The 16,839-nt window shown below is 46.9% G+C and overlaps 1 protein-coding gene across 1 annotated transcript; it reads right to left on the reverse strand.

Moving 5' to 3' along the window:
• Positions 1–12,805: 12,805 nt before the first annotated feature.
• Positions 12,806–16,019, reverse strand: CMA1 (chymase 1). Its single transcript, XM_032343973.1, is given in 5 exon segments — positions 12,806–13,121; positions 13,515–13,769; positions 13,997–14,132; positions 15,085–15,235; positions 15,905–16,019. Coding segments are annotated over 5 exon segments (741 nt in total). The 5' UTR covers positions 15,960–16,019; the 3' UTR covers positions 12,806–12,977.
• Between the last annotated feature and the right edge of the window lie 820 nt (positions 16,020–16,839).

The raw sequence follows: 16,839 nt of genomic DNA on the forward strand, positions 1-16,839 counted from the left end.
TCTCAGGGATCTGGGACTGAGTCCCGTGTCAGGCTCTCTGCTTAACGGGGAGCCTGCTTATCCTTCTCTCTCTTCCTGCCTCTCTGCCTACTTGTGATCTTTCTCTCTGTCAAATAAATAAATAAAACCTTTTTAAAAAATCTAAAAAAAAAAAAAAAGAAATTGAATTAAGTACATACTCTGGAATTACAGATTTCACCATGAGTGAATCTTAGGACTATAATGTTAAAGTGAAAAGGAAGTTGCAGGGAAGTGATTATGATACTATTTATTTTAAGATTATATATAGGCAAAATAATGCACTTTTTATTGAGGAGACAGATTTGCAGTTAAAGTAAAAAAAGAATGCATGGAAGTGAAAATGAATAAAACCTTAGGATAGCATTTACCTGTGGGGGTGAGTGAGGAAGTAGTCAGGGAGGAGTAGTGGGAGGACTGACTTCTTAGGTGAGGTGGTGGCTACATGGACATTCGTTTTGTTTTCCTTTCTAATTTTTAGATGTCTGAAATAAGAATATGTAGTGGTTTGAAAATGTATAGTCCTCAGATGTGCACAAATTACTTTTTTAAAAATGTAATTTAAAGAAATATTTTAGTTATTTATTTGAGGGAGAGAGAGAGAACTTGCAAGCATGAACATAGTAGGGGGAGGAGCAGAGGAAGTGGGAGAAGGAGAAGGCAACTCCCTGCTGAGTGCAGAGCCTGCCGCTGACTTGGGCCTGACATGGGGCTTGATCCCAGGACCCTGAGATCATGACCCGAGTTGGAGTCAGGCACTTAATTGACTGAGCCACTCAGGTGTCCCAGAACTTTTTTTTATAACTGAACTCAACTAGTTCATGAACACTTCTCTTTGGCAGTGGAATAAACTTGAACTTACCCAACCAAAGTAACTTTCTCATTTCTTGTTTAAAAGTCCTCAGTTCACTCAGTTTCCTGTGAGTAGATTCTCAGTCTTTCAGAGTACCTCCTCTGTCTTCTCCCTTCTCCCCGCTGGACACCTGGGGGTAGATCTATGGTCTAGGCACTGTCATCCTCTGTGGAAGAATGTCTTCTCATTTGGCCTTTGCATGTTGCATGCTATTGGCCGAGACATGACTGGTTAGGCCAGGCCTCTGGGGATGGTGTTTGGATACGAACTCCCATGCTTCTGGGTGCCATATCTTCTGCCTAGGATACCCATGGTCCTTACCTTGATCTCAGTGTTCCAGAATGTCCCCTAGGAGAGTGAGGAACACTCGGCTTCTCTTCTGGCCAACAGCATGGAATGTACAGGGCCTGGTAACTCTCCCCTTAGGCTCATCTCTTGGTTATCTGCCATAGTCATTACTGCCCAGGCACCTCACTGTAGGTTAGCACTGTTAGTTCTGTACTGCTGTTAACAGATTATCTCAGAAGTTGGTGGTTTGAGGGGTGCCTGGCGGGCTCATTTGGTAGAGTGTGCAACTCTTGATGTCAGGCTTATAAGTTTGAGTCCACGTTGGGTGGAGAGATGACATAAAAAAATAAAATCTTAAAAAAAGTACTTAGTGATTTGAAACAACAATAATAATATTTATTATCTCATACAGCTTCTGTGGGATAGAAATCTGGAAGCAGCTTAGCTGAGTGATTCTGGCTCAGGATCTCTCATGAGGTTATGGCCAAGATAATGGTCAGGAGGACATGGAGAATCTTTTCCCAAGGGGGCTCACTCACTTGGCCCTTGGCAGGAGGCCTTCATTTCTTATTGGTTGTTGATAGAAAACCTCAATTTTTTGCCATGTGGATGTCTCTGTAGGGCCCTTTGAGTGTGCTTATGACATGGCAGCTGGCTTCCTTGGAGCTAGTGATCTAAAGAGAGTAAGATTGAAACCTCAATGCCTTTAATGACCCACCTAGACTTGGAGGATCCATACAGCTGCTTTGACCATGATCTGTTTGTTACAAGTGAATGACCAAGTCCAAGCGGAGGGGAATTTGGCTCCAACTTTTGAAAGGAGGGGTGTCAAAGAATTTGTGGAATTATTTTAGAAACACTACAGGCTCTGTGGTATAATTAGGGCTTCTCTGAGAAGCTTGCAGTCTCCTGGCTTTGCTTGGGGACTGGGGCACAATCTTGCTGATTTCAGATGTGTCGTCTACCTCTCTGGGTCTGTTTATCTCCTTCTGCTCCCTAGCTGAGTTCCTTCTCAGAGAAGCCAGGCAGCATTTATAATCTAGTTTTGACCTCGCCAAAACTCTCTGAGCTCCACCCCCAAGCCCAGGAAATGCTGTGTTATGGGCAATTGCTCTTATGTCATATCCTGTTTCTTTTCTATTCTTTGATTTACAGAACAAATTCTTTGCTCAATCTTCCAAGTTCTGATTTGATCTTCTACTTTCCAGACTATTCCAGGCTTTTCTCTATTGTAGTTTGGCTTTATTTTCAGGAAGATTTATACCTTTTACAGCAAGGATGGCTTCTTGGCTTCTAATCCCAGCAAATATCTCAGAATTGGGGGCACCTGGGTAGCTCAGTCAGTTAACCATCGGCCCTCAGCTCAGATCATGATCCCAGGTCCTGGGATGGAGCCCCATGTCAGGTCCCCTGCTCCTGATGATCAGGGAGCCTGCTTCTCCCTTTCCTCCCTCTTCATGCTTTCTGTCGCTATCTCTGTCTCTGTCTCAAGTAAATAAAGTCTTCAGAAAAAAAAAAATTCTAGAATTGACTCTCATTGGACTGATTTGGTTTGTGTGCCCATCTCTGAACCAACCATTGTGGTCAAGTATGTAGTGTTCTGACTGGCTAGGCCTGCCTGAGACATGTGTTTACCAGCTTTCAGTGTGGAACCCCAGCCAGGTTGCTGAGGTATTAAGGGAGTCCTCCCCACAATCTAGTTCTTTTTTTTTTTTAAGATTTTACTTATTTATTTGACAGCCAGAGATCACAAGTAGGCAGAGAGGCAGGCAGAGAGAGAGAGTAAGAGAAGCATGCTTCCCGCTGAGCAGAGAGCCCGATGTGGGGCTCAATCCCAGGACCCTGGGATCATTACCTGAGCTGAAGGCAGAGGCTTTAACCCACTAAGCCACCCAGGCGCCCCTCCCACAACCTAGTTCTTGACAGCCACTTCTTTCTCTTATGGCTTTGTCTCTGCTTATAGTGAGTTGGGGACTGGGCAAAGAGAGAGAGGAGGTTCTGCTAAATCAGATGCCTTTAGATGATGGATTCAAGGAGGGTGGGGTTCTGTTGATATCCTCATGGAGGTGAGGCAGGAGTTCGTTCCAGAGCTTTGTGCCCTGTGTGAGAGAGGATATACATAGGGACAGTGCTAGCTCCCAGCAGCCACTTCTCTCCTGGAGGCTGATGGGGAGTAGGTCCTGTCTGAGTATTCTCAAACTCCCCTCAAACATCACAGTCTTTCTTTTTCTGAGTCCTGGGGATGAGTGAGTTGACTTCTCCTTTCTTCTTAGCCTCTCCTTTTACAATTGAACTAGTTAAGTTAAGCTGTTTGCAGCTCTCATGGTCCGTCTGACACTTGAGAAGTTAAAACATTCAAATCTGAGCCAGACAAGACATGAGAAATTTCTGTTTGCATCTGGATATTGGCGCAAATGCAGCTGGTTTGCCCTTCAGAAAGACAAGGGTCTCTTCTGAGTCTGTAGAGTCACAAGGATCTCATTCATTGAAATGGGACCGTTTCTTCCACAGCTGCTTCCTGAAACAGCAAAAGGCGCTGAGCGTGGTGGTTCCTCTCGGTGGTGAGGTCATCACCACAGGGCACAACAGGAAGCTGAGACTGAGGTGGAGGGGTGTCCTGGCTGCTCCCCTCAGCTTGGGCACAGGGTTGGGGGGGTTTTGCTCATGACAGGCACCTCTGCCCTTCCCCTGTGCTACCTCTAATTGTGTGAATGTCCCCTGCTTCATTTTGTTTGGGCAGTTTTCTGCAACTTCTCTCAGGCTCTGGCATGTTACTTGCTAAAGGTGATTCACATCATCATTTCACATAGTTTCTTATTAAAATAAGAACCAACCAACTAGCCATCCAACTGAGATCTTAATACTGGAGATACAGCAGATTAAGGATCCCAGAACCCCCTTCCTCCCTTTAATGATAGTCTCTCCTGACCCCAGACTTTGTGGTGAAAAAAGCAGTGTTCCCAGAGGCTTGCCCTCTGTGGAAATGCCAGCTTTTCTCCTGGGGCTCCATCATACATCCCATCCCTTCCCTTCTCTTCTCTCCATGCAGAGTTCCAGATGCCACACTCTCCAGTCAGACTCTGTCCAGACATCTGTTCCCAGTGGAGCCTTACTCAGGAGTTGATACCTTCTCACCTCCAGCATCAGCCCCATCTTCTTCTGTTCTTGGTCTGGACTTGCCATGAATACCAAGGACCCCTGAGATCTCTCTGAGTCTGCTTTCCAGAGTAGCGAGTAAGAAATGAAATGAGCTAAGGATTACCCTCCTATGGGCTCTGCAAGTGCTGGAGTGTGTATGCCTGTGTTTGTGTGTATGTATGTGAGAGAGAGTGTGTCTAAGAGAGAGGCAGAGAGAGAGAGACACACCCACAGAAATCAGCCTTTTGTCAGACTGAAGGGAAAAATGTTCAGCATGAATAGCAGCTTGTCTTACGCCACCAGAGGCTTCACTAGCCCAGAAATTCCATCTCCTCCCTCTCAGAGGAAGGGCCACGGTCTGCAGACTGTGGGCAGTGTTCTGGCTCTGCGCTGTGAAACAGCCATCAGGGGCTTTTCCTGGGTTTGTTTCCCCCATGGCCCACAGTAGAGTAAACCGATACAGGCAGGAAGGCCAGGCCAAGTCAGGGGACAGAATGGTCCTCCTATTTTGTTGCTGGGTCATGGATTACTAAACACGAGATTTACAACTCTTAGTGGAGTATGAAGAACTTGAGAAGGTTTGTCTGATGAGCAGGGACTTCATGGGAAGATGATCTATGGTATGTAATTCCAGAGAAGAAGAAGGAGGTGGGTAGGTAGCTGAGAGAGAGGTGGTTCAGTATATGAGGAAGACAGGAATAATCTTCAAGTGGAAGCTTACACAATGTCTACAGGAGGAAGCCATATGCTCATGGGATCCTCAGAATCACAGTCATGGACAATAACATGTTTGCTGATTTTATGATACAGCAGACTCTTGCAATTGCTTTAGAAGACCGAACATTGCCAGATGAATACCAGTTATTTTTTCACTGGCCTGCTAGTACTGTTTGGCACCTGTTTGGGGAATTCTCGAGTGAGGGGGGTGAGGTGGTGAGAAGCTGAAGCATGCTTTTATTATTCCAGATTGAATGGGTAAAAGGAGGATGAATCTAACACAGCAGAGCTCTCGGGGGGCCTGGGTGGCTCAGTAAGTTAAGAGGCTGCCTTCCACTCAGGTCATGATCCCAGGGTCTTGCTATCGAGCCCTGCATTGGGCTCCTCGATCAGCGGGGGAGCCTGCTTCTCACTTGCCTGCCGCTCCCCCTGCTTGTGCTTGCTCTCTCCCTCCCTCTCTGTCTGTGTCAAATAAATAAATAAATAATCTTAAAAAAAAAAAAAACCCAAAATGAAAAGAGCAGAGCTCTCTCGACCATGGATCACCTGACCGGTCCGGAGAGTAAAGACAGAGGTTAGAGCAGCTGTAACTTTAATGGGAACTGTGCTGCTTGAAGAAGGGGTGGACCATGCTTCATTAGAGTGGAGTTAGAGCTGATGTTTTTACCTCAGGTTTGGAACAAGGCTGCAGCATAGACCAGGCCAGGTGTGAGCTGCACTTCCTTTACTAACAGTGTTTATGCCCAATTAAATCCATCATCCTTGTGGGAGAAGGGAGATCACACATAGAGTAGGAAAATCAATTAATGGAAAATTGTAAAGTAAAATATTAAAAGGCAACAACCCTGTAAGTTAAGAAAGAAAATGTCCGGATTAATGCTTCCAGGTCTTAAAAAAATATCCTCATTGGTGATTAACCAGCGTAGTCAAAGAGGCTGCTGTAGGTAAAAATATGTCTTTATTTTACGGTCAGGGCACCTAGGTGGTGCAGTTGGTTGGGCACCTGACTCTTGGTTTCAGCTTGGGTTGTGAGTGGTCTCAGGGTCGTGGGATCGAGCCTGGTGTGGGCTCCATGCTCAGCGTGGAGTTTGCTCTAGATTCTCTCCCTCTCCCTCTGCCCCTCCTGCTCGTGCTCTCTCTCTCTCTCAAATAAATCTTTAAGAAAAGTATGGTCAAATTGGCTGAGTGAGGAAAAAGAGAGGACACTGGATGGCAAGCGTTAGATATCAACTAGAAATAAGGTCACCAAAACCCTCAGAGGGACTGAGAGCAGCTTAACAACAACAACAACAACAAAAATTCCAACTTTTAATTGCTGTGCATAACACAAATATCATTCAGTGAGTTATCGCCTCCCCCAGTCAGGAACGGAAACTTACCAGCTCCCCAGAAGGCCCTCGTTCCCCAGTTGCGTGCCTTATCCTAATTCCTGCCTTTTCCATTCTTAGCAACGGCAATCGCTATCTTGACTTTGAACACATACATTGGTTTTGTCAGTTTCTGAAATGGACTAACACAATAGATCTTCTTTTGAGTCTTGCTCTTTTTGTCTCCTCAATAATGTGCTTGTGAGATTCATCCACGATATTGTGTCTAACAGTGGTTATGTTTTATTGAGGGGTGACACCCCATGTACTATTACCAGTACCATAATTCATTCTATTGTGGATGGACGTTTGGATTTTTCCCAAGTATCCTGCTGTTATGAGCGTTCTTGTTCATGCTTTATGAGGCGGGGCTTTCTAAAGGGTATATTCCTAGAAGTGGAATTGATAGGTCAGTGGATGTGCATGTTTTCAGTTTCTCAGCGGATGTTGTCGAAGTGGCTGAGTGGGTTTACAAGCCCTCCAGCCCTGTCGGAGCAGTCCTGTTGCCCTACTTGGCAGCACTGATATTATCAGTCTTTATTTGTAGCCATTCTGGTGGGTGTGTAGTGGTATTGTATTGTGATTTTAATTTGTATTTTTCTGACTGCAAATGAGGTTGGGTGCCTTTCATATGTTTATTGGCCATTTGGATATCTTGTTTTGTGAATTTCCTGTTCAAGTCTCTTGTCTGTGTTTTTTATTGGATGGTCTGATTCTTTTCTTATTGTTCAATAGGCATTATTCATAAATTCTGAATGTGTGATACAAGGATCTTCCTCCACCTGATGTCTTGCTTTTTCATTCTCTTAAAGGTGATCAGATCACTTTTCCTTTGAGACAGTAGTTCTTTTTTTTTTTTTTTTAAGATTTTATTTATTTTTTGGGCAGAGAGAGAGATCACAAGTAGGCAGAGAGGCAGGCAGAGAGAGGGAGAAGCAGAATCCCTGCTGAGCAGAGAGCCTGATGCGGGGCTCTATCCCAGGACCCTGCGATCATGACCTGAGCCGAAGGCAGAGGCTTAACCCATTGAGCCACCCAGGCACCCCTGAGACAGTAGTTCTTAACTGGAGGTAATTTTCAGATAAAATACAGGACATCTGGTTAAATCTGAATATCAGATAAACAATGAAACAGATTCAATATAAGCATTTCCCGGATAACATTTGGGACACATACTATTTTGCTGTTGTTGATCTGAGATTCAAGTTTAACTGGGTGTTTTGTTTTTCCCCCTTAAATCTGGCAACTGTACCTCCAAGGGACATCTGACAGTGCCTTGGGGACATTTTTGGTTCTTGTAACTGGGGTAGTATTGGCAGTGGCTGCATCTAGTGGGAGGCCAGAGCTGCTGTTAAACACCTTACAATGCACAGGACAGCCCCCATTAACAAAATTGTATCCAGTTCAAAATGTCAGTATGCAAGGTGAAGAAACTTGCTTTTAAGTTAATGGCTTTTGCATGCCTTGGAGAAATCGTTCCAAACCCCAAGGTAAAAAGGTACTCGCTTGTCACATCATCTAGAAGTTTTGTTTATTTATTTTTTAAAGATTTTATTTATTTATTTGACAGACAGAGATCACAAGTAGGCAGAGAGGCAGCAGAGAGAAAAAGGAGGAAGCAGGCTTCCTGCTGAGCAGAGAGCCTGATGCAGGGCTCCATCCCAGGACCCTGAGATCATGACCTGAGCCAAAGGCAGAGGCTTTAACCCATTGAGCCACACAGGTGCCCCCTAATCACCAGAGATTTAATAAATCATGATTTCTGGGAATATTTTAGTTTGGGTTTTTGCCAGAACAGACCCTGATACAAAGATTTGAGTGCAAGTAGTTTACTTGTGATGTGACTCCTGGAAGCATCAAGAGAGGAGTCGAGAGGAGAAGTAGAGTAGGGAGGGAAAGAGGGGAAGAAAATACAGGGTATGTTTCTGAGCAGGTGATTGATGTGGACGCCTTAAGCTTCATCTCACCTGGGACTTTTGGGAGATGTTGTAAGACAGGTCTCAGAGTTGTCTCACTAGCAGAGTGATGACTTGGGGTTCATTACCCATCCATTTCCATCCCTTAAGGGGTGAGACCACTTGAGGGGCCGCTTCTCATCTGCTGTGTGCACTGGCTGACCATGTTCCTACACCAGAGAAAGATTTTAGGGAAGGAGTTGTGGATGACCAGAGTAAGAAGCCTTCTGTGGAAGTGCCTGTCCCTGAGCATTGATGGAGTAGGGACACTGTCAGGTCAGGTCCCCTCCTGCTCCACATTGAGTTCATTTCACCTTGTCATTGATTCTTCAAGGTAGCAGTCATTTCCATTTATATAAAAAGTACACATAAATATTTTTGGGTGTCTACCTATCTATCTGTAAGAGATATAATTATTTTTAAAAAGATTTTATTTATTTATCTGAGAGAGAGAGAGAGAGAGAGAGAAAGAGAGCGAGCAGGAGGGGTAGAGGAAGAGGGAAACAGAATCCCAAGCAGACTCTGCACTGAGTGTGGAGAAAGATGCGGGGCTCGACCCCATGACTCCTAGATCACGACCTGAGTGGAAACAAAGAGTCCGCTGCTAAACTGACTGCATCACCCAGGCACCCCATATAAAAGATATTATTTTAAAGAATTGGCTCACACCACTGTGGGAGCTGATAAGTTTGAAATCTGTAGGTCATGCCAGCAGGCTGGAAGTTCAGGTAAGAGTTGAAGTTGCAGTCTTGAATCTGAATTCCTCAGGGCAGCCGTTAGAAACAGACAGGTTTTCTCTGTCACAGTCTTGAGAATTCCTTTGTAGGGAACCTGTCTTTGCTCTCAAGGCCTTCACCTGATGCGATGAAGCCCCTTGCATTACGGAGGCTTACTTAAAGTCTACTGATTTAAAAGATTTTTTTAAAAAGCTTTTATTTATTTAGTTGAGAGAGAAAGAGAGAGAGAGAGAGAAAGAGAGAGAGCACGAACAGGGGGAGGAGCAGAGAACAAATAGACTCTGTGCTGAGCAGGGAGCCCAAGGCAGGGCTTGATCCTATGACCTGAGTGGAAACCAGGAGTCCGATGCTTAACCCACTAAACCACCCAGGTAACTCGCAAAGTCTACTGACTTAAATGTTCGTCTCTTTCTAAGGATAGGATATAGTCGCCCAGTGGCAGCTAGTCCTAGGGCCACCATGAGTAGTTGTCTCTCTCCCCTGGCATCTATCCCCATTCCCTTCCTGGTCCACTCCTTGGCAAACTCTTCTGTTGGTTTAAATTGTTTACCCACTAGGGTAACCCAGACCTTTATCTCTGCGGTTCCTGTGCTTTTTTTGGGGGGGGCGGTGGGGGTTGGGTTGCTACAGCTACATGTTTTAGTTGTTACTGGACAGAAGCCCCAAGGTGTGCCTCACACTTCTTCCTGCCCTTTATTATGTGGCAACGCCTCTATCTTGGTATAATAATACGGGTGAGTTATCCATGCCAGTGGGGTAAGTTCGTTGTTGCCTAGGGATTTGCTCGCCATCAAGACAGACTTGACATGACAGCTGGCAGCCATAACTTTAGGTTTTGTGGAACTTTTAAGATATCCTCGGTTCTGGTGGAAGCAAATCTCCCAGGCTATGCCTGGGAACCAGGACCTTTTTTTTTTTTAGATTTTATTTATTTATTTGACACAGAGAGAGAGAGAGAGAGAGAGAGAGAGATATCACAATTAGGCAGAGCAGCAGGTGGGGGGTGGGAAGGGAAGCAGGCTCCCCGCTGAGCAGAGAGCCCGATTCTGGACTCGATCCCAGGACCCTGGGATCATGACCTGAGTCGAAGGCAGAGGCTTAACCCACTGAGCCACCCAGGCGCCCTGGAACTTGGGCTTTTAATTCAGTCGGTGTGATCACAGTCACTTGATGTCCCAAGATCAGATACTCAGTGTCTGTTAGGGTCCTTCCACGGACCCATGGTCCCACAGCTCCCATCCTGCTGCTATAGCTCGAGCTAGTGGAGGCAGAGCTTCAGCCCTCCTTCTGTGTTTCTGTAACCACTCCTTACCCAGCCCTCTTCATGCCAAAGGGACAGTGGTGGCTTCATACTGTTGCCAGTTCTGGGGTACATGACCACCACCTTTTGGTTTCCTGTTTCCTTTGCACATAGATCCTCTATTGGACTTTTCCTAAATTTTCCTAAAATACCTAAATTCCTGTTCTCTTTGCACATAGATCCTCCATTGGACTTTTTCTAAATTATGCCCTCTGTCCCTGCTGGGACCTGACAGACAGACCCTTTGAGATAAAGGCCCAAAGAACACATTGATGTGACTGTTTCACGGCCCAGAGGTGGGGCTGACGATGGAAAACTTGCAGTTGGTCATGCCGCATTTTCCGAGCCTGCAAGCCCAATGCAGATAAGGTCATGTGTGAGATGAAAATCAAAGAAGACTGTCCTCAGGAAAACCATCACGAAAATTAGCAAAGATCTCAGTTTCCTGGCTACCCCCGCCCAATAATGCAATCTTTTCCTAATTGATGAGGACATGAACTTGAAGTAGTTCTGGGGAGCCATGGTGTTTCATAGCCCTAAAGCCAAGTGACAGAAACAAAAACACAAAATTTCAAATACTTCAAATATCCAGGTAAGTTGAAAGTACTCTTAAGTTTGAGTAAGGCCAGAAACGTTTCATCATTTAATCAAAAACATAGACTGGGTGGCTCAGCCAGCTAAACATGTTACTCTTGGTTTGGGCTCAGGTCATGATATCAGGGTCCTGAGATCGAGTCCTACATTGGGTCCACACTCAGCAGAGAGTCTGCTTGAGGTTCTCTCTCTCCCTCTTCCTCTGCCTCTCCCCTGCTCATTTTCTCTCTCTCTCTAATAAATAAATCTTAAACAAACAGACAAACAAACAAAAAACATAGACTCAGTAAATAATGGCCCCAATCACAAATTGCATAATCTGGGCAGAGATCTGTTAGCTTCTAAATCTCTCATGGCCTGGTGGAGGGATGTTCAGTCAAGGGATAGTTTACAGTGAGAGGAGAAGTCCCAGGTCTTCCCAGGAACAACAATTCTGTATTACACTCACACTTCGAATTTTCCCACGTGATTGAGTGTTTTTGAAAACAAATTTTTTTAAAAAGATTTTATTTATTTATTTGACAGAGAGAGATTACAAGTAGGCAGAGAGGCAGGCAGAGAGAGAGAGGAGGAAGCAGGCTCCCCGCTGAGCAGAGAGCCCGATGCGGGGCTCTATCCCAGGACCCTGAGATCATGACCTGAGCCGAAGGCAGCGGCTTAACCCACTGAGCCACCCAGGCGCCCAGGATTCCAATTTTTTAAAAAAGATTTTATTTATTTATTTGATAGACAGAGATCTCAAGTAGGCAGAGAGGCAGGCAGAGAGAGAGGGGGAAGCAGGCTTCCTGCTGAGCAGAGGGCCAGATTGGGGCCTCTATCCTAGGACACTGGGATCATGACCTGAGCTGAAGGCAGAAACTTAACCCACTGAGCCACCCAGGTGCCACTCCAATTTTTCAATTATTAACGATGCAGAGATTAAAATCTTTATTCATGAATCTTTTTGTAAGACATAATGTCTTAAAGACAATTGCTAGGAAGAGTTGCAGGGACTCACTATACCTTCAGAAGCCAGGAGACCTATCAGCCTCAGGTTCCCCTTGTACCCTTCCCCATCCTCCTGCCCTGGCTTCTGTCCCCCAGCCAGTCCCTCAACGGGCAAGACCTTGTGTTGGGTAGGCACTAGGCTTTTGACTTCCTACTGGTTTGGGTGCAGCCCTTGTGGCTGGATGTTGCCCACACAGAACTTAAGAAGCTATCCCTCCTCTTATCTGTTTTAGCTCTCTGTTTTGCAGCACGGAGTGAGAGACAATCTTCTTTGCATCTCACACTGAAGCTCCACAGATGGTAGATCTTATCGAGGTGGACTATAGGAGAGCCTTATGTGGCACTAACTGCCTTCCCTAGATCGCATATTTAAGCCAGCGGTTCTCACTGAGGATGATTCCCACTCCCCTGGCCCCTTGGGGACCAACAGGGCAATGCCCTGAGAAACTTCTGGTTGGTTAACTTAGTGGGGAGGGGTGCTACTCTTGGTAACTAGTGGGGAGAGGTCAGGGATGCTCTAAACATCTCACATTTTTGCTTGTGATTCACACTGTTCTTAGTGATTCTGAATACCTAGAGGTAAATCCAAATTGGTGTAGGTTGATTACAGCAAGGATCTGGTGCAACATCTTGTTTAAGTCGGAAATACCAATCCTGCCTCTCCAGGGATTCTCTCTCTCTTCTTTCTTTCCCTAATTTTTCTCCATTATTTCTTCCCTGTCTCTCTCACACTTATGCCCCCCTCCCACACCCCCATTCCTTCCAAAGCTTGTAGGCTCCCCATGCTGGGGGCTGGTTGCTCTGTGTCAGGAGAAGGAGCGCCAGAGAGAGGACACATGCTTACATCATGAAGCTGGGTTTTTATTGAGGTTTTTGAGGACTCTGTGACCTGGAGGAGCCCTCTTGGATCTGAGGGACATGGTGGGGTCTCAGCAGAGACCAGAGGCAGCTCTGGAGTAAGTGGTACAGAGAGCCTGCGCAGGTCCAGATTTCCCCTTGGGCTGGCTCAGGCTCCCTCCAGGCTTAGTTCTGCTTTAGGACCTCATTGATCCAGGGCCGGTAGTAGGAGATTCGGGTGAAGACAGCAGGGGGCTTTGCATCCAACTGTCCATAGGAGACAATGCCCTGGGCCACCCCAGCACAGAGAAGAGGGCCCCCTGAATCTCCCCGTGGGACAGAGGTGTGGGGGAGAGAGCACACAGAAGGTGAGCAGGGAATTCATCCATTCCTTCCTGTGGGTCCCAGTCCTGAGTCACAGTGAGACCTCGGGTCAGACCCAGCAACCCTGGCTTCTCATGGGATTATACATCTCGGTTTGATAGCCCTTTTCCCTTTCCTTCTTGCCACCCCATGTGTGCTGTGCAGCAGTCTAGGAGGGATGGTCAGAGCCTACATGGCGGGGTGGGGGGTAGATCTGCAGAGGGGCAATTCCAGTTCCTTAGGCCCTTATGATCTGAGACCCTGTCACTGGCTGATTGTCTTCCCACCCCATCTCCTTCCAGGAGACGTTCTGGACCCCAAACAGTGATCTGTGGGAAAGAACCCGTGTCGGATGGTCACCTCAAATGCAGTTTTTGTCTTCCTGGGATTGCCAACACACAGCTGGAGGTTGTGGTCAAAACCTCTGTACTGTCTGCAGGCCTGGGGATCCATAAGTCTCTGCTTCACCTCCTGCAGAGTGTCGGAGCCTGTTCCGTTTACTTGTCTTCTGCCTCAGCCAGCCACCCAGCACATTCTGCCAGGTGGGATGGAGTTGAACTGGGGCGGAAGGGGGAGCGTCCCCACGGCCAGGGTCAGGTTGGCTTTCTCCTTCAACTGTGAAGGGCAAGAGGGGTTGTCAGTGCTAGAAAGGGGTGACGGGGTAGTTGGAGGAAATCAGGGGAGGACAGGGCAAATTGTTTCCCATTAGAACTACACCTAGTGGGGGTGACTTGGTGGGGTTGGAGTCCAGAGGCAGGCTGGGGATATCTCAGGGCAATGGGGACCTGAAGGAGAAAACTAAGAGAACAGGAAGTGGAGATGGGGGAGAAAGAAATTATCACCTTCAGTAGCATGATGTCATGGCGAAGAGTAAGGTCATCGTATTTTGGGTGAGGGAATTGTTTTATGACCTTAAGCTTCTGCCATGTGTCTTCTTTCTTTCGTATGTTATGGGCTCCGAGGATGACCATTATGGAACTGTGGTGAGGAAGAAGAATGGACATGGAGAAATAGTGGTCTCCAGTTTCTCCTGGGATGTGCCCTCTCTGAGGAAAGGGAACTGGAGTCTATCACAGTTATTGAACTCTACTCACCCCCCCTTTTCCTGGGCCACTTGTGGCATTTGGGGGGCTCAGATTTCACTCAGGGAACAGGAACAATTTCCAGGACCTTCAGGAATTGCTGGGGACTGAGCCAGCCATGGAGGATCCAAGGGACAGGGTTAGTGCTTGCTAGTTCAGGGAGCCCTTTATGAGAGCCAGTCCTCTGGAGCAAGAGATGCCAGAGGAAAGAGGGAAGTGGTGGAGTCCCTGGTAGGCCTTGTTCTTGGCCTCCCTTGGAAAAGATGGGTCAAGTCCCTGACAACTAAAAGCCAGTGTTCTTGGAAAAGGCAGGGAGAAAGTGGCCTGGAAAACTGGGTGGGCCCGGGCGCCTGGGTGGCTCAGTGGGTTAAGCCGCTGCGTTTGGCTCAGATCATGATCTCAGGGTCCTGGGATCGAGTCCCACATCGGGCTCTCAGCTCAGCAGGGGGCCTGCTTCCCTTCCTCTCTCTCTGCCTGCTTCTCTGCCTACTTGTAATCTCTGTCTGTCAAATAAATAAATAAAATCTTAAAAACAACAACAACAACAACAAAAAACTGGGTGGGCCCCTGAAGGTCACATATCTCATTTGTTGGGGTCGGGGAGATGGGAACTACATTTGGAGGAAGGACACTTGGCTAGAGCCTCCTTTTTCCTTTGTGGGGTTGCTGATCAAAGTGATCAAAGATCAAAGATCAGGGCATCCATCAATCATGGGAACAGTTTCCTTAAATTCAAGTCTTGCCTTTCCAGTCCAGGGACCCCTCCTCAGGCTGCCCAATGTGCATCCTTGGATGTTACCCTGGCTCTTTATCTCCCTTTGGAGATAAACAGAACCTTGTTGTGTCACCTTCCTGCACAGTGAGCGGCTGTCAGCACGAAGTTCCGTCTTATCAGGAAACCACCACAGGACATCAGGCGATTCTGGGGAGTGATGATTTTCAGGAGGGCCATGTAAGGGCGGGAGTGTGGCTTGCACTCTGTGCCCCTGATGATCTCCCCTGGAACAGAGAGCCCCCAGGGCCTGAACACAGAGAATGCATAGGATGGGTTGAAGTTGGGAAAGGCTTCTCTTGAATCTCATTCTCACCCTGTACCCTGCCCGTTGTCCCCCTCAGGAACCCCGCTGCTATCTGGTCTCCCCACCCACAGCCTCCCATATAAATTCTCATTCCTTCTTGCAGGTGTAACAGCCAATCTGGCCGCAGATGCCATTCAGGCATTTTTCACCTCAGATGTCCCCCGCTCCCATGCTGCCTCTGCCTTAATGCTCCTCCGTCCCTGTGCAGGGCAGCTCTCCAGGTTCCTTGACCTTCTCTCTGTAGGTCGTGAACAGTATCACAGAATGGCCCATTACAAGGTAAAATGTAGTCAGAGGATGAAGAGAACATAGGACCTTCTGGACAGTATCTCACATTCTAGCATGAGGAGATGCTTCTCTTCCTCCCACCTGTTGAGGGCTATCCCTGGCCAATGGGGTTCCTTGTCCCTGGGAACTACTCCAGGCCGGGTAGCCACGGAGTTTGGGTGGGCATACCCCAAGTGGAACTTCGATCCGGACTCCTGCTGCGAGATGCTGCAACCTTGTTTAAGGGTCAGCTATCTTCAGACTAAACTTTGTTTTGGGGACTGATCGTGCCGCTTCCAGAGGGAAGAACCCCAAGACTTACCAGCTTCAGCTCTGCAGCATAGAAGGAGCAGCAGGGGGAGGGGAAGAAAATGCATCTTTTTAGAGAGGGTGCCCCACGCAGATGCTGCTTCTGTTTTCTGGTCTTGGGTTTTATAACTCCAGCAGTGAGCAAAGGGCTGGGCTGGTAACTACAGGAACTGCGTCATCATGGTTTCTTCTCCCATCCTAAGATCAGAAGTTCCCTCTAAGTTACCTTCTGTTTTGCCGAAGGTGAAGTGGAGGCCTGACCCCCAAGTTCTGGTTTCCAGGATGAGCTTTCAACCAGGGTGCCTTATCTGGGGAGCAGGGCTGGAAGGATCATGTCTTTCCCATGTAAGGCAGTTAAAGGGTCTTCAGAAACATGGGTGGGGAGAGTCCTTATGTGGAGCATCCAGAAACATACGCACTCTTATGGCCCATAGTAGGAAATGCATTTTGCAGAAGGACCCAATGCACATATACACATGTGTGAGTACATGAGCACAAATATACACATACAAATTAGAAATTTTGGGAAACAATAATTATCCTTGTCATGTGCAGTGCTTTCATTTTCCATTCCACCCTGTTCTACTCCATATTAAAATATGAACAGCACCCCACTTAATGGATGATTACCTGCAATTTGAAAACCACTGATCTGGATCTCTCACTTCCTTTGAACCAAATGTTCCTTGGCAGAAGATCCATGGAGAGTAGATGTGGGAAGGTAACAGACTGTATCGTAGGACTTTACACATATTATCACAATAGCAAATAGGATCGGAATTCAGATATTTTTAAAGATTTTATTTATTTCTTTGACAGAGATCACAAGTAGGCAGAGAGGCAGGCAGAGAGAGAGGGGGAAGCAGGCTGCCCATGGAGCAGAGAGCCCAACGTGGGGCTCCATCCCAGGGCCCCGAGATTATGACCTGAGATGAAGGCAGAGGCTTT

Source organism: Mustela erminea, chromosome 5 (assembly GCF_009829155.1).
Source record: "Mustela erminea isolate mMusErm1 chromosome 5, mMusErm1.Pri, whole genome shotgun sequence".
Classification (NCBI taxonomy): domain Eukaryota; kingdom Metazoa; phylum Chordata; class Mammalia; order Carnivora; family Mustelidae; genus Mustela; species Mustela erminea.